Consider the following 23,923-nt stretch of genomic DNA (forward strand, 5'->3'; position numbering starts at 1 on the left):
ATGCTTGTTTCCCAGCAAGTATTTTAAAAAGGTGGTTGACTAAATATATGAATGTTACACATTTCATTAAATCTTGTACTTGATATTTTTCATGTGTTTGACTCTTAAAAGGTATATTTTGCTAAGTATCTTGAAGGCAAAATTAGGACAGTGTTAAAATAGGAGACTCTTTTTGTTTTAATGGTTGATTCAAGAGCTTGTAGTGATAGGCAGGATCAAGGCCTTGTTAAGAATTTTGTTCTTTATTTGAAAAGCAATGGAAAACCAGTGAAGAGCTTTTAGGACAATGCTGACATTTGACAAAGAGAATTTTAATTTGAAGGGGGCAAGAGGTAGGAGATTAGACAGGTATTGTAGGAGTCAGATCAAGATCATGATGGTTCAGACTTGTGTGCTAAGTTAGGAAGGAGATTTGCCAATTTGACAAAGGTGTAAGTAAAGGGACTGCATGGTTAGATGCAATGGGTAAAAATAGTGGAAGAATCAAGGATGACTCCAAAATGTTTTGCTTAAGTTGCTGGGTGATTAACAGTGCCATTACTGACAGTGCCTTCATTGTTTGGGATAGGCTTGGGTATAGATCATCAGTTCAGTTTTGCGTGTCTTGAATTCCAGATGCTTAAGAGCCATGCAGATGGAAGTGTAGAATAAGTAGCTGGGTATTTAGGTATACAACTCCGAAAAGAGTGGATTGAACCTACTTTGAATCCACCATCATTTCAGTGTCAAAAGTAAAACAGTAAACAGAATGGATAAAGTCCCCTCCCTCTTAGAGCTTTCATTCTAGCAGGGGAGACCCACAAAAATGTACAGCTGTGATATAATTCAGGAGACACTAAATGCTATAACTTAAAGTTAGTTGGGAGATAGTAACAGGGCTGCTACTTTAGATAGAGTGATCAGACAAACTTTCTCTAAAGATAGGAAATTTGAGCAGCTTTCTGACTTTGTCTGAGGGTGAGTGTCCATAAAATTGCCTGAGGAAATTTGACTAAAGGTAAGTAGATAGACACATTCTAGGATCCCCCAGCCCCCCGATAGAAGATAGATAGAGATATATAGATGTGATGTGGTATTTAGGGCATATCTAGGATTCTTTTTTCTTCTATATTAAGAGAATATCAATGTGACAGTTACATTGAATCTTCAGAAGAGGTTTTCACACTTCTGGATAGTAATACTGTGTTAGTTTCGGTTTAGTTATTTTTCATGTAAATTTTCTCTACTAGTATTTCTCCTCAAAGATAATTTTTTTTTTTTGGTACTGGGGATCGAACTCAGGTCCTTGCGCTTGTGCAGCAGGCGGTGAAACCGCTGAGCTAAATCCCTGGCCCCAAAGATAATTTTTGTTACAAAATAACTAACACCCACCAGAGATTTTTTAAAAGGATCCTAGACATCTCCTGTATACCACATTATATTATATCTATATATCTATCTTTTATCATGGTGAGGGGAGACTGGGCTGCATTGTTAATTTATTTGTTTATTTCTTAACTATCATTGATGGGACTAAAAAAGATTTACAATACTTACAATAGCCATTTTCTAATCTTACACGTTTTTGAATACTTAAGACCATTTCTGTAGCACATAAATTGGAGTATGCATTTAAAAACTTAAATGATGAGTGTTTTACATTAGTGCCTGAGGAAAATGTTTGTTGAGCTCTCTTATCTTCAGTATTGGAAGAATGGCTTGTAGTATTTATGAACCTGTTAGTAGGCTATGAAAATACACAATTTATAGTTTAGTACTTAGTAAGCTTGTAGTGTTATGCGTTAGAGTAAAGTACTCATTATATACATTTTTTACACATCAAGCCTATTTTCCAGAAGGGAAGTAAATTAATCAGTTCTTAATAATTTTGTAATAATTTTACTTTTAGGATCTTAAAATCAGATCAATTTTAGAAGGCATTTTTATCCAGGCAACCAGTTAATCTGTGGTATATTATAAAATTGATGCCCTTTTTGCTGTTCTTGCCATTGTCATATTCGGCAAGCTTGTCTTAATGTATTTTTATCCAACTTCGATTTTAAAACATTAAAAAATAGTAATTGTTACTTCAGTGCTTTCTGTGAGCCACCTTCTCTTAGATGTCTTACATATTGTAGCTCTTTGGTCTCCACAATAACCATAAAATCATATGACTATTGTTCACCTTGTGGACGAGGAGACTGAGGTATACAGAGGTCAAATAACTTGCTTATGATGTTTCCCCATAGTTGGAGACACAGTCAGATACTAAACCCTGGTTTCCTGACTCTTACGCAATACTCTCTTCAAAATTAGTAAGACAAAGTCCGTTCCCCCAGAAGTCTCTTAAGTTAGACACTTTGGTGTGATTATTAGCAGTATTATGAATCTATCCAAGTGGTTCTTACGCTAAAAAAAGTGACTTAAGAAGCAATTTACTTTTGCCAGTTATTTAAAATGTAAGTAGACTTTTAAACTATGAATTATAATAACAAAAATGCCATAAAACAAATACATAAACCTATAAATTCTAATGTTTAACAACCACCTGGAATAAGAGAGAAAAACCTGAACTGTTGCCAGTGTCCCAGAAGTCCCCTACTTGTTCCTTTGCGTGTATGAAAAATGAACACTAGTTTTTGCTTTATTTTGAACTTGAAGTAAATGAAAGAATATAAATATATACTCTTGTGGCTGGCTTTTGTTCACTATTATATTTACTACTTATTCATTTAACAGTTCTGAAGTAGATAGTTCAGAAGTTCAGAATGGCAGGGCCCTTGTCATTGTCTTCCTGTAGTTTTTGTCTTTTCCTATGTGGTTGCAGGGAGGCCACCTCCTGCCCCAGTGTTTTCATACAACCATGTCCCAAGACAGGAAGCAGGGTAATTACAGCAGCAATGGGAGTTCCTTTGCATGTTTCCCTTCTCTTATCTTTATTAGTCTTAATGAGGTTACTGATAGTTAATGGACCTACTTTGTTCTACATAATTATGGAACTAGGGAAGGATACAATGAAATGCATGTTAAGTTCTTTTTTTTTTTTTTTTTTTTTTTTGGTGCCAGGGATCAAACTCAGGACTTGCTCTTGTGAGGCAGGCGTGGTGCCACTGAGCTAAATTCCTGGTCCCAATGTTAAGTTTTTGACAGTGTTAGATATAGTGTATGTCCATAGAAAATATAGGTAATTTACAGAATACCTAAATCCACTTTCAAAAAATTGATATTTGTTATTATTGTTATAACTTTCATATGTACCTTCTCATGTGATGTCTCGTTGCCTAGGTGAGTAGTTATATCTTATATCTTACATGTGTACCTTTATTTGAGCTGGAGATCTGGAGTAAATCAGCAAGGGGTTATTTGTACTCTCCTGTCTTTGTGCTTTTGCATAATAAAGACCTTCATTCTTAGTAACTTGTTTAGGCAAACTAAGAGATCAGAAATTAGTGGGCTAGGATTTTGACAAGATTATGATGTCCTGGGATATACAAATTCATAATTCATATATATTTAATTTTCAAAGCTGGAAACTATTATCTGTAGCAGTGTTCTCGTCCAGCTACTTTATTTCTGATATTGCAAAGTGATGAAACTAAATTAGTGGCCATTTAAATCTGCCTTTGGAGGGGTGCCCCATGACTGTAGCATCATTTATTCATATAAAACAAGTTAATTTTATTATAGAAAGACTATGGTAAAGATAAATATCTGACGTTTCCTACAAAAAAATTCTTCAGTATTTTAGGCTTACTGTCAAGATTAAGGAAGTATGGGAAACATCTTTCACATTTGAGACATAGATGAGCCTATGAAATTAAAGCATATTGGTCATTTCTTTGGAAGGTGATACTCACTAGCTTTTGGCAGTTGTGATCTCAGATTAATTAATCTGATATGTCACTTAATTTTCAAAAGATTACAAATAAACTTGCATTAAGAACATGAAATGTTTGTATTTTCTATTTTTTAATGTTCATTATTTTCGTGTTTTTAGGTTTGCCATCAGAAAGATAATGCTGTTGGAATTTAGGTGAGTTAAAAGGCACTGCTTTGATAAAGTTAAAGGTGAAGTGTGATTTAAGTTTTGTCTGCATCTTTTTGTGTATTTCTAAAAGTAGTTAAGATAGTTTTATAGCCCAGTATAGTAATTGATGTTTATAAACCTTGAAGGACAAGAAATGATTTAAATTATTTTTTGGAAATGAGAAATACTTAAATTTGTTTGGGAATATTTCCATGCATCTTAAAATAAGAGTTTTCTCATCTGGAGAGGAAAGTTTTAATCACTTTAAGAACTGGCTTTTGTAGACTACCTTGTAAATTAAGTATTACAAAGCCTATTTTTGATTAAATCTCTCTTTAGTTTCTGGAAGTGTTTTTTTCCTGATAGGAGTTGGTGCTAATGTCTAGACACATATAGTTGTGAAAGTATCCTTCATATTGTTTTCTTTGAATGATATTCGTCAGATATTTTTGTATTTTACTTTATAAAAAGATCCTTAAATAAGGGAATGTCCAGTGGTCTGATGATGGCAATTAGGTGTGTTGATGACCTTTGTTGTCTTCTCAACTGGAAAGTATAGGACTGTCATTCTTCAGAGTTATGTTTTTTTAATACAAATTTGTGGCAGGTAGCATTGACCTAAATTACAGGTATATTTTTATGAGTATAGGTCTTCAAACTGCTTTCAGCAGGTTGTAAATAATTACGTTTTTCTAGGTGAGTGATGCAATGGTGGTAATTAATGAAATATTCTGTGCCCCTTCACTTTTTACAGCCAGTATCTTGAAAATTATCTCTGGATGAATTATTCTCCAGAGATGTCCAGCAAGGCTTATTTAATGTCCATCTGCTGTATGGTGAATGAGAAGTTCAGAGAAAATGTCCCTGCATGGGAGGTAACATTTAAGTTACTTTGTAGCTTTCATATTTAAGCCACAATGAAGTAGCAGAACTTCTTACTGATAATAAATTAGAGCAGAACATTACCCAATAGTGAACTACTAAGAAAAATAGTGGGTATTTGAAAGATAATTTTTTTTAACTCTTTCTTCCAACTAATTTACTATGAATTTTTTTGTTTTGTTTTGGTACTGGGGATCGAACTCTGGACCTTGCGCTTGTGAGGCAGGTGCTGGAACCACTGAGCTAAATCCCCGGCCCAGTTTACTATGAATTGAAAAATGATGAGTGAGGAGTTGTTTGCTTTGTGCTTGAAACAAAGAGTGACATGGATTTTGAAGACATCAGGAGCTGGCAGAATGAAAGTTATGAGTGCACATAGATAATGTCAAAAGTCAAGGCAGGTGTTTATATGGTAATCTGTTTTCTTTTTGTCCCCAGCATGAGATTTATTTTTCCTTTTTGAAATTTCTAATGAACTAACATTTTCTTTTTGTATAGATTCTACAGAGGATTGTTCAGTGTAGGTCCAAAATGTAGGTTTTCTTTGGCCACCAAAGAATGTTTGGTTCCTTCCCTTCCAGTCATACTTTTTTAAATGAACAAAAGGCATGTGTACTTCACATTTTGAGAAAGTGATCTCTAAAGTGAGAAGGTGTTTGACATAAAGTTTAAAGTCTTTAAGATAAAACCATAGACAGTTCTTTCAAATATTCATTGAGTGACTGTAATCTTAAGCCACATTGGAGCTCAGAGTACTAACTATGAGTCTTAAGTCTTCTGAGAGATCCTAGGGATTTCATGAAATTGCTTCAAGCTAGCATAGAAGGGAAGAGGGAAGTTTTTTTGAGCCAGATAACTTGAACAGTTTGCATGTTACAAAGAACATGTTAATGATTAGGGTTTGAAATAGAGAAATGACAATACAGAAGTCCTCCTTATCTACAGGGGTCCTCAGTAGGTGCCTGAAACCTAGGATAGTACTGAAGCCTGTATATATTTTTTTCCTATACATATAATAAAGTTCCATTTATAAATTAAGCACAGTAAAAGATTAACAGCAGTAGTTCTTCTATTTTAGAACAGTTATAACAATATACTAGACTAAAATTGTCACCAATTTTATCATCAGTATTCTTGTGCTTCAGGGCCATGATTAAATTCCATTAAGGGTTACCTGAATGTAAGCATTGTCATGCCACAATAGTCAGTCTGCTAATTTAGGTGATTCATGAACAGGGAATATATACAGTGTGGCTATACTAGCCATAGGGATGATTCACATACCAGGGAAGATGGAGCAAGACTTTATCACACTACTCAGAATAGTGTGTAATTTAAAACTTGGGAATTGTTTATATCTGAAATTTTCCATTTAATATTTTCAGTCTGTAACTGAGCAGAGACACCTGTAATTAGGGAAAGTGAAACTGTGGATAAAGGGGGGGTACTGTTTTACAGAGTCAGAAGATCCACAACTTTTAGCAAATAGAATTGATTAGATTTGGTAGTTAACTGAAGTAGCATTAGTAAAGGGTGTTATTTTTCAATAACCAACCAAACTTGGAGAACTCAATATAAAAAAATTAGGGTGCCATTTACCAAGATAGGAGGAGAGGATTGAGGATACCTTGGAGAGTACAAAACCATCAAATGGAGTTTAGGACATTGAGTTTAAATTACCTGTGTAATATTTTGTTGGTCAGCTTCTCTGTTGCTGAGACAAAATGCCTGACATACACAACTTGAAGGAGGAAATGGTTCATTTGGCTCATTGTTTCAGAAATTTTGGTCCATGATTTGCTGATTCCACTGTTGTGGGTTTGAAATGGGGCAGAGCACTGTGGTGGAAGGGTGAGGTGGAGCAAAGCTACTCACTTCATAGCAGCCAGAAAGCAGAGAGCAGAGGAAGAGTGATAGAGAGGGAGGGGCCATGAACCAGATATAGTCCCCAAGGTTATGCTCCCATTACCCATCTAGAAACACCCAGAAGTGTGTTTCACGAATCCTGTAGGTGTGTGTCAAGCCAATCAAGTTGACAAGATACCACGCATTCCATTCTACTCCTTGTCAGCCTCACACCAAAACATATTTTAAACCATACTTAATCTCCAAATAAAGGCAATAGTAATAATTCAGCCTAACATGATAAAACTGTTGGCAGGTAACTAAAAACACACTAATGCCTTCCCCAGAGTCTGGACAGTACCAGCATTGTTCAGAAGTTCATATCTAAAGTCTCTTCTGAGACTCAAGGCAAACTCTATCTGTGAACAGATACAATGATATAGGGCAGTGATGGTGAAACTATAACGTGTTATTTTTTTTTTTAAGACAAAATATGTTAATGTATGAATTTTTTCTAAACTAAAACCTCAGTATTTTGAATAATTAAGTGCATTTTGAGTTGCACTTTGTGCACTGGTCTCTAAAAGGTTCATCATCACTGGCATAGGACAAATATGTCCATTCTGAAAGGGAAGAATGGAGGTAGAAAAAATAGGACCAAAGCAGAACTAAAACTCAATAGGGTAGACATTGAGTCCTGTAGCTCTGTGTCCAGGATCTGTGACCTCACTGCTGTTACCTTACTGGCCGAAGCCCACACAGCCTCTCTTGGGCTGGCTTCACTTACAGCCTGCTGCTTTCCTTGGTAGACATTGTATGTTCCTGGCATCTCCACCTTACGTGGGTCTCCACTGAATCCTTGACCTTACACCCTGAGTTTACTGCTTTACCTTCTCAAGGGCTTTTGGCAGGAACTCTTGATTGTCACATACTTTTGCTTCGCCTCCTAGGCCTTAGTTTGAAATCTGAGGGAAGGCTCTAGGACTCCATAACTTTTGCATTCTGCATGCCTATACGATCAGTGGCGTGTAGATAATGCCAGGGTTTACCTCCAGCAGGAGCCAGACCCCCTTGGATCGTGGTTGCAGCAGCCTTTTGTGTGCTGGATGGCTGACCATTGGGAAATGAATCCTGAGGAACTAATTCCCTAGGTGACCCTTATCAGTCCAGGGCTCTCTTCTCAAATTGAAGGTTTACCATTTTGCACACAGTGGGTAGGTTCTTGCTGGTCCCTGAGATAACCTCAAGACATCTTCCTCTCCTCATCTAGTGTACTGGATTCCTTTCTAATGGCACTAATCTCATCAGCAACCGTACCTCCTTTGGTTCCAACTTTACATGTGGTTTCTTGCAGGCCAAATTTTTTTTCAAAATTTTCTGATTTGCTTTTTGTTGCTGATTTTCACTATAAATCTGGCCAATAGCAGCCACCAGTACTCATGCCACAACTTGAACATTGGGCTGCCTTGAATGCCATATCAATTAGTCCATTGTCCATAAAATCAGCTTTACTTAGAAGTCTTAGAGCATAGACAAAATATAGACAAATTCTTTGCTAGAATGTAACACAAATGGTTTCTAGTCCAGTTTCCTATTGCATCTTCATTCTCATCTATGAAACCTCATGGGTGTGGCCTTTATGATCCACATTTCTGTCAGCATTTTGGTCTTCTGAGTTATGACCAGAATCACTCATCAGTTTTTGCTTACAATATTCTATGGCTTCTTTACCCCACGTCTCCAATCCTTTTCAAATTCCTCCTGCAGACCAGTTCTGAAGACTTCAGAACCACACGGTCTAGTATGTGACAGGAACTTTTCTGGATATCAGATTTCTATATCAGTCAACTTTCCTGTTGCTGGGACAAAGTTTGTGACACCCACAACTTAAAGGAGGAGAAGTTTATTTTGTCTCACAGTTTCAGAGGTTCATGGTCAGCAGGACTTGAGGCAAGAGCATCTTGGTGGAAGGGCATAGTGGACCCAAGCTGCATACATCATGGAAGCCAGGAAGCAGAGTACCAGAGAAGAAGGGGCCAGGGATCAGATATAGATGTGGTTCCCGAGGTCTTATCCCCATGACATACCCAGAAATGTGCTTTATTAACGTACTAGTCATCTCAAGCTAATCAGATTGATAGTCAAGATTAACCACCACAAGTATTTAGACAATATTGCCTAATAGAGAAATCAGAAGATCTAGAGCAAAGAGGAGAAATGTGGACCAAAGAAGTATATTTGAAATAATTGGCAGTGCTAATTAAAGTAATGTGAGGTGGGAAGAAGAATGAGAATAGAACTCTAGGAGCATTGCTGTTTAAGTAACAAAGTGGAGCCTTCAGTACAATACAGTGAAAAGGACTTGAGTGTTGATAAGGATCCATCACAAAGTTGTGGGAGTGGTGTAGGTGGAGGTTTGGTCTAGAGAAGTGGATGCAAACAATGAGTATAGACCACACATTTGAAGTACTTGACAATTGGAGAAAATAGAAGGAGAAAACAGATCAAAGAGGCTTAGGTATATATTTCTATTTAGATGTTATGAGTAAAGAACTAATACAAAGCAGGAAAATCTGTCCTGAGATTAATTGTAGTGTGAAAAGTGTAATTTTTGCTAAAGATGTAGTTTCTTTTGTCAGGAATTAAAACATTTCAGATCTTTAATAAGAAAATAAAACATAAGTACAAGCATAATCTGCAGAAGAAAAACTTAATGGAATTAAAGCCATTATTTTATTAGCTAGCTAAAGATTTCTGCAAGTTTCTCATAGTCTTGTCAGGAACCTCTCTTTGATTTGCTACCTCTAAATGTCAGTAAGCATACAATAGCCCTTTTATATGTATACATGTAATCTTTTTGTATTTTTGCTAATAGATTCCTAAAACACTTACTGATACTCTTTCTAGTATATGTGCTGCCGAAGCGAGCACAACTCTTTCTAAGGAAGCAAAGTAGGTGACCAAACCACTTCAAAATGAATTTTTCTTTTTTATTTTCAGACTTTTAAGAAGAAGCCAGACCACTTCCCATTCTTTTTTAAATGTATCCTGAAAGCAGCATTAGCTGAAACTGATGGTGAATTTTCCCTCCATGAACAGACAGTCCTGCTGCTTTTTCTTGATCATTGCTTCAACAGTTTGGTAATTTCACTTCATGTTTTGGAGAAATTTTTGAGTTTTTTAATTAGTTTAGATTGAGTTTAGATTATCTTTGTGACCATCTCTTCATCCATAGTAGTGGGGAATAATGATGGATAATGTTACAAGCTTGATTTCCATCCCTTCTCAATAAAATCATTTTGTAGGATATGTTTCCTATTTTAATAGCTTTGGACTTGATCCCTCCTTTTTCCTATTTAGACTCTTAAGAAAAATGCTAAGAGTTGAGAGCACTAAGGAAAAGCACAAAAATGAAAAACAGCAGAGTCTAGTGATTATGAGTAATGAAATCTGTGCCACAGCCTGCACACTTAATTTAGCTTCCTTGATGCTTAGTCATGCTTCATACGCAGACTAGCAAGTCAGCAGGAAAGTTGTATTTTGAGTGAAAACCTTTAAGGCCAATTGTGGATGATCTTTGACGAATTCTTGGATTGTGTGTGATATGCTTTCATCCTTTGTAAGATTATCTTCTAAAAACATGAAATGTTTTCAGTAGTTAATATTTCATTTGAGTTTCCCTACTGTGGTTATCTGAAGATGTACACAGACTTTTTTAAAGATAAGTCTTTCTGAACTGATAATACACTTAGACCCATGGAAGAGATTGTGTGGCTTTCTCTCTTATCTCGAAGATTGGATGTTGATTGATGGAAGGTTTTTGCCTATTTCTATATACTGCCTCACTTAGATCTCGTAAAGGTATGAATAATATTTATACCCCAGTAGATACCAGTGTTACCTGCTTAAGAATTTATTAAACTAAACAGAACAAATAAAAATAGACATAATTTTTTAAAATCAGAAATTGAACAAAAATAAGATGTAATTAGTACAGTATTAATAGTTTGGTGGCAGATTTAATAAGTTTAAAACCTAGTTCATTGTAGAACTCTATAAAGCTTTATCTTATTCAGTATGTTGTTAGTGCTCTTTTTTTGAGGCAATTATGTTTGTTTTATAAAGTAGCTTTGAACACTAAGCCAACACTGAGCCACAGCTGCTAGGGGAAATAAAAGAGTTAAGGTCACAGCATTTTTGTCAGACTGTTAATACAGAATCTTATTTTATGTGTGTTTCTGTTTAGAGAAGTTTTACTTAATGTATATTTTTAGTATATGTGCTGCCGAAGCGAGCACAGCTTAATATGTATTTTTGATTCATTAACCTCGATCTCACTGCCAACAGTACTCCCGCTCCCGTTCCTGAATATAAATTATCAAATGCGTATTTTCTCTGCAAGGCACATCAGAGCCTCATGTCCTCGTGAACTTTAGATAACAGTAGCACTTCAGTCTTGTTCTGGGGTCCACTTTAAGCAGTGAAATTACCAACAAAAGGCACAACAATGCATAAAATGTAGTATCACTTTTTCGTATTATGACTGCTACAAGTGAAGTACAGTCAGCTTTAGCCTCAGCTGGTAATGTACACAGCAGGCAACTCAAACATTTTGGGTCTCTATGCTACCTGAGTGATTATAGACAGTTATTTTGGGCTTATAAATTATATTTTTGTGAGGAGGTATGCATGTTCACAAGTATGGAATCTGCAAATAGCTAATTTTAAGTATTTAACTTTTAAATATTACAGTATCACCAATTTGAAAGTTTTGCTGGCATATTTTCCTAATGCAGTACATTATCTATGTAAAGACTTTAGTAAAAGTGCTAGAATATTTATAAACTAGTTTTCTTAATGCTTATACAGGAAGTAGACTTGATACGGAGTCAAGTACAGCAACTTATCTCCCTCCCAATGTGGATGGGCTTACAACCTGTAAGTATCTAATTTCAAAATCTCATGTGTATATATGTAAGTGGAAGGTATGATTTTAGAGTGTGTAGCTTGAATATGGATATATAAGTGCTAAGTAAAAATCTTTCCTGCTTAGAAAAGTTAATCATAAGTGTAGTTTTCAAAGTTTTAATATTTTTATGGGCATCCTAATACCTAATTTCTGTATTTTAAGTTAAAAAAGGGTAGTTTCTGTTGCAAAAGGGAGATAATTTAGCAATGTATAGTTATTATCCTTATGTATATCTTTGGATAAGACTAAATCAAACTTGATTTTTTAATTTCCTATGATTAGAATGTATATATAGTTACTGAAAGTCTGAATCAATTTTAATATTAATGATTTGTTTTTTCAAGTCTTTCTTGGATGATATATGTGCATACCTAATTAGCATATTTTAGGAAGTAAAATTAAAACTATCTACTCCCATCAGACTGGAATGCAGAGGCAGGAGGATTACAAATTTGAGCCCAGCCTGGTCAGTTCAATGACTTAGAACATCCTGTCTCAAAATAGAAAATAAAAATAGGCTGGGACTGTAGCTCAATTGGAAGGCCCTGGGTTCAATCCCCAGTACCAATGAAGCACCACTGCGACTACTGCTACTACTACAAATAATATGTTAAAATTATCAAATTTCAGTGTAATACTTTTTTCAGAATTCTGTTTCCTACATACAAGTGTTTGCACATCCAAATATGCACTGTTTGTTGATGGAAGAAAAACACGACACATATCAAAAAAGTACTAGGTTCCATAAGAGAATATGCTGATGGAGCGGCAACATTTCCTTATTTACTTCTGATAGTTCTTTTATAATTATTGAGACATATTTTCAAACTTCAGTGATTATACTTACAAGTATTTAATGTTTATATTTTACAGACTTAAATCCTTAATTTTAGAAATAAAACTTTGAGTATTGAGCTCAAAATCTTGATTATAAAAGGCTGTTTCTTCTGACTTACTTTTTATTAATCACTTAGTTTACCCCAAGCGTCACTTGGGCAGCTCACACATTTGTTTGTGTACTGTCCTGTGCATCACTCGGGCAGGTATCATTTCAGCCAGTCAGTTCTTGTATTGAGTAAATTTGATAAAATTGTCATTTTTCTATTTCTTGTCATATTAATGAAAAAATATGCAATTTATTAATTTTTTGGGGGGGATACCGGGGATCGAACTCAGGTCCTTGTGCTTACGCAGCACGCGGCGAAATCACCAAGCTAAATCCCCAGCCAACAATTTATTTTTTTATTTTTTTATTTTTTGGTTCTGGGGATGGAACTCAGGGCCTTGCACTTGCAAGGCAGGTGCTAGAACCACTGAGCTAAAACCGCAGCCCCAAAATATGCAATTTATATCATCTTATATTTAAGTAATTGGACTGTTAAGTGGTTCTAATGTTAGAAATTTTTTTTTTACCGGGGATTGAACCCGGGACCTTGCACTTGAAAAGCAGGCGGTGGCACCACTGAGCTAAATCCCCTGCTCTAGTGTTAGAAATTTTTAAAAATGTAATTATTAATATTTTAGTGTTCAGGGCTTGTCATGTTGCTTACATTGTTTTACATTATATTTATATATTAGAAAGCCTTCTAGTAGTCAATCTAATCTTTGTCCTTGTAAATGTTGAGATTATTGGTAATTTAATATCACATCTCTTATCCAGGCACGATTGGAATTAGAATTAAAAAAGACTCCCAAGCTAAGGAAATTCTGGAACTTGATTAAAAAGAATGATGAAAAGATGGATCCAGAAACAAGAGAACAGTATGTTGGCGATGCATTATTCCTCTTTAGCTATTGTGCTGGGTTATGGGTCTTAGACAACTTTGTAATTTGTTGCTTTCTTTTATATAGTGCTTAACCCAAATAAACTATTAATAAGTGCTCTTAGACTGTTACAGGAATTTTTTTTTTAGTACCAGAGATCGAACTCGGAACCTTGCACTTACAAGGCAGGAAGTAGAACCACTGAGCTATATCCCCGGCCCTATTTTTTTTACAGAAGTCTAAAGGAGAAGCCATAACATCACCATGTTTTTCTTTTTCTTTTCTCCACACCAGTGATAAGTGCTACTATTTTCTTCTTTCCTGTTGTCTGCAATCTGTCCCTTGAGGATGATTCTCAGTTTTTCCCAGTCTTCAAGCTATTAATCCAGTATTTTTTTTACTCCTTCCCTAATGTCATTCATTCATTCAAAAAATACTGTTTGTTTGTTTATTTATTTATTTATTTGTACCGGGGATCAAACTCTGGTCTTTGTGCTTGCGCAGCAGGCAGCGAAACCTCTGAGCTAAATCCCTGCCCCAATATTGTTTATTTTGCCAGATACTTTAATTGTCATTGGGATACAGCATAAAGCAAAAGTAATTCCTGCTTTTGTGAAGCATATTCTGGTTGGGAAAGACAGCAGTAAACAGATAAATTATAGAGTATGTTAGGTGCGGATACATGTAAAGGAAGAAAATCAAGTATTGGGATTAAAGGTGCAGATCAGTGTGACTCTTACAGCTGTCAAATCATGTCCAGAATTTTAGACCTAAATTTTATACAAAAATCGATTTCTTTCATCATGGATCATATTATGTGGTTTTTAAATGTTACCAGGTTGTTTTTTTTTTTAATTGTTCAATTATTTTGACCATGTTAAAAGTTTTTATCAACACAAAATTTTGCTGTGCACAATTTCAGGCATCAGCTTTATTTTATGGTTTTTTCTAACAGTCATGTTTGCTTTTGCTTAGATTAAAGTCTGTGATAGCATTTGCTTCATGGAACAAAGAGCCATGTTGGATGCAGGGGAAGGACCTTCCTGGTTTCAGATGTTTGTTTCCCTCCATCTCTTTGAGACAAACTGAGCTGTACTTTTATTTACTCCATAGTTTTTCCATTTTCTCCATTTTCAGTCACTTTTTTCCATTAACTTCTGTTTCTCTGTTCTTTCTGCATGCGTGTGCTCACACACACACAATACACACATGCTCAGGACATGCTCACCGTGGGCCTATGATCCCTTCTTTTGGGTCTATCCTAGTTTTCTTTCACTAAGAGAATACCTTATAGTTCTCTTTGCTTGAATCTTATAACTCTCACTTGAAGTTTTGTTCCTGCTTTCCACACCTACCTGAAATTGTTCTTTTTGATCTTACCAGTCACCTATCATTTAATGCTTTGAGATTTTTGTGTGTTTGTTTTATGTCATTTCCTTTGATTTTCATATGATCCTGTTGGTTTTACTCCGTTTCTTGTATATCCCTCCCTTAACAACTTTAGTTTTTTCTCCTTTTGGATTTTTTTCTCTATCTCTTCCCTGGTTCCTAAGTTCAAGGTATTAGTGTATCGCAACAATTTATCTTCTATAGTCTTCTGGTTCTTCTCCCCAAGTCCCCAGGGGTTTGTGAGAAAACTGAGGTGGGGAAAAAAAATAATTTGCCTCAAAAGATACAATTCTGTATGGCAGAATTCTAATTTGGACCTAATTCCTCTGTCTAGAAATCCTTTTTCTTTGACTTCTTTTTTTTTAGAGTTTTGTGCATTTTATTTAACAAATTTGGGCCACAAAAACTTAAATCTCTTCCATACACTGTGTTCATGTATCTCGGCCTGAAGTAAATGCTTGCTGGGAAGCTTGTTTTCATAATTTCCTTTTTTCTGTTTTTGGTACCAGGGATCAAACTCGGGACCTTGCACTTGTGAGGCAGGCGATGGCTCATAATTTCTTTTTAAAGTTCTCAATTATCTCCTCCTTTTAACATTAGGATTATACCTAAAGAGATCATCAGTAAGAGACTCTTCTTTTGCATGTTGCTTTTTTACCTCCATTTTCTGTCTCAACCAGTCTTCTAATTCTGCATTCTTTCGAGTATGATGATCTATTAGATCTGATCCTCCACTGATGTGTGGAAGTTTACCTGCTCCAGGAAAGGTGACCTTTTTGAATTTCTTGAAATTCTTTAGTTGATGACCATGATCATTATTTATCCCACACAGATTTCTGTAAGTGGAGTTTAACTACCGTGATCTAAGTTCAGTCATTGACAACTTTTTTGGAAGCATCTCGCTGCTGTCCTGAGGTTCATCATTATTAGATATTTCTTTAGTTGACCACAGTGATTCTTTCTTGAGCTCACATTTCTTCCCAACTTCACTTTCTTGAGGTATTTTGTCACTTTCTGGTATTATTTTATCATCAAAATTGTTATTTGTTTCTGTATCTAATCTTGGCTTTTTTCTAATGTTGACATCTTCTTGTTTTTCAGCTTTCACTTGAATTTCTAACTCTCATCTTGAGTTTTTGAACAACTGCTCCAATAGTTCATCTTCTGTGGCCAAATCAATTTCTTTTCTTTTTCTTGATCTTAGACTTTTTGTAGAAACAGATTTACTGTCAGAGTTTTTCACAGTGGATTTTAAATCTTCATCATCTCTAAATAAGTTTTCTGATTTTGTGTCCATAGGTTCATTCTGAGATAGATTTTGCTCTTTGTTTTTCCATAGTGAGGTTATAGCAGGTTGTGTTTGTTCTAAAAGAGAACATTTCTATACTTGCTGATTTGGATGAAGACATTTTTTGGTTTTCTTCATCCCTTTCCCTTTTTTTGGGAGATGGCTGAAAGTAGTTTCTAGTGGTATTTGTCTCTTGCTGAGAAGCACGATCTCTTCTTTTATTTACACTTGGGAATTTAGTTGGTGAAAGCTGATAGTTTTGGATATTTGCCCTAACCAGAGTATTTGATGCCAGTTATTATTGGAGCTTGTTTTGGGGGCTTCTTTTATAATGGATATTTCTTGTGACAATGATGCACATTTTTGTTCTATTTTGGAGATTTTTATTACTTTTGGCTTTTCACTCAAATACATGTATGTGCCTGGTCCGATTCTGTGTCAGCTACATATGTTGCAGTGTTCTCAGGAGCACTTGACGTGAGTTTTTCACTGACTGACCAGTCTTGTGAAAGGCTTGGCCCTGGAGTCTTTGTCTTTAATCCTGTGCTGGCCCGGCCCTGAGGATCACAATAATTCTCTGTAGTCATGAAAATAACTGCCAATCCAATTTCTGCTTCAGGAATAGTTCTAAGACCCTGCCTTTGGAGTATATCCATAATTGAGTGAATCCATTTTTTCTGAGAGTCAGGAATTAAGATCTGTGTATTTGTTATTCCTCTGTCAACAACACAAGTTCCAGGAGCTGTCTTTGACTTCTTTGCAAGTAAGAAATTAGAATTTTGTGATAAAGTTAATTTTTTTCTTCTCTATCCCTATGTTATAGGAAGTCCTCAAAGGAGTTTATTAATAGATAGAGTGATACAATCAGGGTTAAGTTTTGGAACAGTGTCTCGAAGTTGTTTTTAGATGGGCAAGAATCGAGGCAGAAATGGAAGGTAGTTGTAATACTTGGGCAAGAGATCCTGATAATTTGAACACAATGGCATTGGAGGGAAAGGGATGGCGACAGAGAACTATTTAACAGGTGTTGGCGAACTGTTGACTGTGAGGATGGTAATTAATAGTTTTCTGACGAGGTGATGAGGTGATAGTGAGATCTTAACCAAGCTGGGCCTGGCGGTAAATTAGGTGGTTTCAGCTTTGCTGTACCAAGTGGCGCTGTGGAGCTGGAGATTGAGGTTGTGAGAAATGTAAACGCTGCATTTGTAGGTACATATGTAGTTCATAATTGAAACCAGGAATATGGGTGAGATCTCTTTAATGAGGTATGTAAACCGTGAGCAGAGGATCCAGGACCAGTGGACAAAAGGGAGGGCAGCCTGGAGTTAGGAAGGTGGTCCCCAGAGGAAGAACTGAAAACCTGCATGTTGGTGAGATGCGTTTGGGAGTAAGAGTGAGAACCGCAATGCCAGCATACTGGGGTCAGAGCAGGACTATGCCTGTCTTAATTTCTAGTTCCTTGTCGTCTCTTTATGTTTTTCCAGCTAACATCTTGTCACCTTGATTGTATAAAAAAAATGGCATCTTTGCAATATTTAAGTGGTTTTTAAAAAAATAAACCTTATTATCTCATTTAAATTACTCATGTAATTTAGTCCTAAATCTCACTGTTCCTGACATCATTTTCGACTATACAACTCCTTCCTTTGTACTTCTGCTTAGATGAATGTCATGAACTTAAATTTAGCTTAACTAAATATTGCTCATTGTTTTTTTGTGTTTTGGGGGTTATTTTGGTACCAGGGATCGAACTAGGGACCTTGCACTTCAAGGCAGGCGGCAGAACCACTGAGCTAAATCCCCATCCCTTGCTCATTGTTTTTTACTCCGAAACTCACCTTTTTGTCTGGTTTCTCTTAATTCTTCCTTTCATTTGGGATTGAAAACCCCCAGATCTCTGACTAGTTGTTTATAACCAGCAGGAAGTCATGTAGAATTCATGCTTTGTCCTTCCTCTGTTTTCTTCTGTTCACATTGTCATCATTTAGGCCCTTACAGTCTTCTTGACTGAACTGCTGTAGTAACTTCTTATTTGGTCTTTCTTCCAGCTTTTCCAGAACAATAAAGTTTAAGTAGCTTTTGTCGGGAAACTGTTTATTTTACCATATTCCTGTTCAAGAGACTTTTAGTGGTTTCTTTGTCCCCATAGATAGATTCTAAAACTCTTTACAGTGGCTTTCAAAAATCTCTAGCTATTTCTTGTGAACCTCAAATTGCTGAATTAGGTTAGTCAAGATTCCTCTCCTGAATCCTTTCCACCTCCACTCCACTTAATTTAATATTAGTCATCTAAATACTCTTCCAGACCACCTACATCGGACCACAGTTCTTTCTTCTGAACAACTAGAACGCACCACCTGTTGCTATGATTGCAGTTTGTATAGCTGTTTAGCTTTCTAGAATCAGATTTAAGTAGATTCCATACCCTCTCTTCATGTGACTTTGGGCAAGTTTACTTTCCCTCTTTGTAGGGAGCTACAGGGTGAAATCCGAGCAATAGGACCTATTTCATAGGATGTAGTTAGTAGTTAATGAAATTACTCATGAAATGCTTAAAACAGCATAGATCCTGGCAGAGCGAGTCCCCGAGTAATGTGAGGCAGTTTTATTAATTACTTGATAGCATGTGTTACTCATTATCTTTATATCATAGGACTTACCACTTCTAGTAGACTTGAATCATTCTTCTCCTTTGTATTTCCAGCAGGACTGACGTAATCACTTGCAGCATCCAATATGTGATACGTGTTTGTTGATTAATTGGTGTATCTTAAATTAGGAATGAATAGAAAATTATTTTTTAAAGTAACCTTTACTCTTTAGCCATTGTACTCTGTTGTATTTACTACTTTGACATATAAAAGTATATTTTATCTCAGCTTAACATACATTAAATGTTAGGCTTTTAGTCTGGCAGAAATAAAAGAAATTTTGAAATGTCATTTTGTAGGCCTGAGCTTGAAATTATAGGTGAAAACTACAGTAAGAAAAGGAGGCATTTGTTTAGCTGGCTTAGGCCAGTAATAAGAGTTTTCCTTTCTTCATGTAGCACTGTGTTTACAAAGCAGAATCTGTGTGTTCAAATTATGGTCCCAGTGACAGAGAGCTACATTTGATCAGTGTAAAAAAGGCTTGATCAACATATGAGATTTTTTAGTTTCTCAAAAATACTTTGGTCCATGTTCTTTGATTTTAGGGCCTATCAAGAGAGAAGATTTCTTTCACAGCTCATCCAGAAGTTTATCTCTGTGCTGAAATCAGTCCCACTTTCTGGTAACTGTCTTCTTTTACTCAACTCATTTGTGAATACATTACGTGTGTGTGTGTGTGTGTGTGTGTGTGTGTGTGTGTAGATACATATATATGTAGAAATATATGTGGGGAAATACATATATGTGGAATTTACTCATCTCTCGTCTAAAAACATTTGAGAAGGAGAATTTGGATTTGGAGAGGGCAAGAGGCAGGGAATTAAGTAGATATTGTAGTGATCAGATCAAGATAATGATGGCTCAGACTTGTAAGTTAGGAAGGAGAGGACATGCCAGTTTGAGAAAGATCAAAATGAAGACATTAATGATAGGATGTGGGGGAAGAAAATGAAAGAATCAAGAATGACCCCCAAATGTTTTGCTTAAGCTGCTAAATGATTGGAATGATTTTAAATTGTATCAACAAAGTGAGCATCCTTTCTTTTCCTAGTATTTCCAGTCAAAACATTAAGGCTCCCCTTGAAGGATTATTTTAAAAACATCAGCATGGTTATTGAAATGTTCATTTAGTTAACAAATATTTTTTGTATTTGCTTACTATATCCAGGTCTTGTACAGATGCTATGATAAACAGTAAGGACAATTAAAAACCTTATTTGCTTGCTGTTTATAATACAAGTATTGGCTGGGGATTTAGCCCAGTGGTTCCACTGCCTGCTTCGCAAGTACAAAGTCCTGAGTTTGATCCCTGGTACCAAAAAAATAATAATAATAATACAAGTATTATTAAATAGTGTTTTCTATCAAAGTATAATTTAGAGATGAAGAGAAAAATTAGTTTTGAGATATAAGCTACAAAATAAAATGGGTCAGGTCCATCATGATCTCCATTTATTGATGAAAATAATATATACTCTATAGAGAGTATATACTATATTGGAATATATCCTTAGTATTATTAAATATACATGGTGCACACCCACTGTACATGTGTGTGTATGTGTTGTACACCTGTATCCCGGGAGAGTTTAACTATATTGGGTTGTATTGATCTTTGTAAGCATTTAATGAATGTAGGTAGAATACTGTTTACTTAGGTATATATGGTACATAATATATCATTATTTAATATTTCTTGTGTGGAATATATTGTTTAATATTCTTTAAGGAGAATATAATGTTGTTTAATAATATTTCTTCAGTGAAGCTATAATAACAGCTCCACTTATATCATTTGTTATGATTTTTTTATATCAGAATATAGCTTTCTTTAAATTTAACAGAATGACCTACTAATGCTGAGCCTCCAGACTGAAAGTTGTAGCTCAGATTCAGTGACGAATAAAGATCAGTGCCATAAATCAGCTGTACTCAATTTGAAGTATAATGCTACATGCATCAGTATATTCAAAAGATTGTCATATTGCCAGGGATGTAGCTTAGCAGTGCAGCGCCTGCCTGGCAAGTGTGAGATCCTGAGTCTGATCCCTGGTACCAAATAAAAAAGATTGTCATATGCTTACGATCTAAATTGCATAATATTAATTTTTAATCTTTTTGTTAAGTGCCTTAAATCTGAAAAAAGAGATAAAAAATTGGGGGTTCTTGGCAAAATAGCAACAATAATACTTTGAACTACTAATATCTCTAATAATCAGGGGCATAAAAATTGATATCTCTTATTATAGAATATTTGTGTAGGGCCATGTAGATTTAAAAAATAAATAGCAGTGAACATATAGGGCCTACAGTAATTTTAACAAACTATGAACAACTAGCACTTGTTACTATTGTTTGTATAAGAGTACAGCATTTCTTAATCTTTTTTTTTTTTTTTCGTACCGGGGATCGAACTCAAGACATTGAGCATGTGAGGCTGGCACAGGTGCCACTGAGCCAAATCCCTGGCCCCAGTGTTTCCTAATCTTGAGCTTTAATCAAAATTTGTTATGTTGCTGGCAAAGGAGCCAAGAAGATGCCAAAAGTAATGTGTCAGTTCAAAGAGAATATGAAGATAAATGGAATAGTTAGTACGCAGAAAGCTAATTTTTTTTTTTAATTCTTTTTGTTGTATGGGGGATCGAACTTGGGACCTTGCACTTGCGAGGCTGGTGGCGGAACCACTGAGCTAAATCCCTGGCCCTCAGAAAGCTAATTTTTAAAAGGAGTATTATAGTTTGATATTTATAGGCTCATAAAAATAACATACCCTTGTCAGTTGTTATAAAAGAGATCTGTGTAGGATGGTATGAAATGTTAAGACTACTGTCAGAAGAAGGAAAAAGTCCATGCAGTATACTTAAGAGACAGATGAGAAGGTGTGGTATTTATGTCTAAAATCAGGACAGGCTTTCTGTACTGAATGCACCTGTCACTGCCACAGCACAGTTACACACCACGCTTTGTTTTCTAATTTCAGCTAAGCCATTGGCAGTATATTTTTCAATCTGTAAATAATGACACAATAGAGTTTGCTCATTTTTTTTTTTTAGTTTTGGATTAAAAATCTTTTTTTGACAGTTATAAAAATGAAAGCAACAGAGGGCTAGCTTGAATGGGTTTAATTTAAAAATTGTTCCTTTAGGTTCTTTAGTTTTAATAGCTATGTGACCTATGCTGGATCAGAAAGCGTTGGTTCTAGTTTTATGTTTTCACTAAGTCATTTTCTTTGGTCTTCAATTTCTCCTTTGGAAAATGATTGTCTAGAATAGTGTGTTTAAAGGTCTTTTTCAGGTATTACATTTTTTTGTTACGTTATTTCAGGGTCTGGATTATGGCTGTATGTTAACTAGAAAAGTTCCAGGAAAAATTCCAGATAACATTTCCATATATTAATGACAAAAATATTTACACTTCTTTATTCACATAAAGCCTTCCATTTTCTTGTACACTACAAATAAATAGAAGACATTTGTAGGCTGCCTTTTACAAGTTTGGCACTGGGTTAGTCACGGCTGAGAGTCTGGCTAAACAACAACAGGAACCTGAATGAAGATTATCTGTTTTAATTATAACAATCTTGGCAGGATGATTTTATCTGGTAAATGGAAGACCATTTCCTGGCATTAGGAAAATAAATTTAAATTTGTACTTTGAAAGTGTTTCATGTCACAGGATTGTAATTATTTAAAAACAAATGTTTTTAAAAATAGCATTATACATTATACTCATGTGTAGTATAAAGTAAGATTCTTGGCATTTCAGTATAAAGTAAAACATATACTGTGGAAAAATACTATAAATTAACCTCTAATTAGTTGGTGTGCATTTTTGCTACCTATTTTCTATGTACTTTAAAGTTAGATTCAATAGATATCAGCCTAGTAAATTGATGGTGAACCTTTTAGAGCTTTCAGTGATAACAAACAGCTGGCTGTGGCACATGTACCATAGGTCCGTAATCACTGGCCTAGTATCTGTGTGTATATGCATTTATATAAATACTTATGCATATGAAAGAACTTTTAGAAGTTAAATATGTGAGGATACGAAGGAAAGTGGAGCAAAATCTGATATAAAACCCTAACCCTAAGTTTTTCAAAATCTGTTCATTAAGTACAGATTTATAAGGTAACACTTCAAAAATACCTTTGCACGCCTGAGTTTCAAAATCCACTTCTGACCCAGACTAGATTTCTCATTTTCTCATATTTGTAGAGCTAAATATTAGGATATGGCTTGCTTTTTAAAAAATACATGCGAGATTCATACTTTAAATAATAGTCCAGTTATGATGAGTAAGAAACAAATGATTTTGTTCAAATTAGTACATAACTACCAGTTTTAAGAAATAGCACACAAAATAGCCTAACAAACTTCTAACGTGTTTCTCTCTGTTGTCTAGAACCTGTCACTATGGACAAAGTTCATTACTGTGAAAGATTCATTGAACTTATGATTGATCTAGAGGTAAGAAATACATAATAACTCGTTACATCATCATTAAGAGTAAGATTAAGCATTGAAATATTTATTACCTCAAACTGGCATTAGTTTATACCTATTTCAAGATGGCTTAAAGTGAAGAAAATCACAAGTTTATTTTCCTTTGAAATTTTGAGGTGACTGCCCCACTTGGGCTTCTTTTTATTGTCAATTTTTTAAATTAAGATTTTTCAAAGATTTCATAGTATTAGGTACAGGATTTGATTAAAAAGTTCCCCAAAGAATTAAAAGAATCATACCGCAGTGATATATGTGCACCCATGTTCATAGCAGCACAATTCGTGATAGCTAAAACTTGGTAACAGCCCAAGTGCCCATCAACTGGAGACTGGATTAAGAAAATGTGGTTTTTTTATAAAATGGAATATTACTTAGCCATAAAGAACAAGAAACTAGAGGCATTTATAGCTAAATGGATGCACATTGAGGCGATACTCTTCAGTGAAATAAATAGGACACACATGTAAATACCAAATAGTTTCTCTAGTGTGAGAAACTGAAAGTGTAAATAAGGACTAAAAGGTATAATAGATAATGTGAAGTAGGAAGTAAAGGGGCAAAGGGAATGGAGAAATGGGAGGGGTAGGGGAAAAGAAAGAAGGGAATGGAATTAATATGAGAAA

General features: G+C 35.3%; 1 protein-coding gene across 2 annotated transcripts in view; it reads left to right on the forward strand.

The window, feature by feature from the left end:
* Aqr (aquarius intron-binding spliceosomal factor) overlaps window positions 1-23,923 on the forward strand; it is a 104,975-nt gene that overhangs the window by 23,992 nt on the left and 57,060 nt on the right. Inside the window, exons 5-11 of one of the 2 annotated variants that reach the window (XM_004861508.4) lie at window positions 3,977-4,012; window positions 4,761-4,881; window positions 9,734-9,874; window positions 11,603-11,671; window positions 13,363-13,463; window positions 19,340-19,416; window positions 23,200-23,264. In XM_004861508.4, the coding sequence (XP_004861565.1) occupies window positions 3,977-4,012; window positions 4,761-4,881; window positions 9,734-9,874; window positions 11,603-11,671; window positions 13,363-13,463; window positions 19,340-19,416; window positions 23,200-23,264 (610 nt within the window). The remainder of the gene's footprint in view (window positions 1-3,976; window positions 4,013-4,760; window positions 4,882-9,733; window positions 9,875-11,602; window positions 11,672-13,362; window positions 13,464-19,339; window positions 19,417-23,199; window positions 23,265-23,923) is intronic. The other variant, XM_013078447.3, reaches the window with a different exon arrangement.

Source organism: Heterocephalus glaber, unplaced genomic scaffold (assembly GCF_053883595.1).
Source record: "Heterocephalus glaber isolate CG9 unplaced genomic scaffold, H.glaber_assembly_v1.0 deba00000809, whole genome shotgun sequence".
NCBI classification, from domain to species: Eukaryota; Metazoa; Chordata; class Mammalia; order Rodentia; family Bathyergidae; genus Heterocephalus; species Heterocephalus glaber.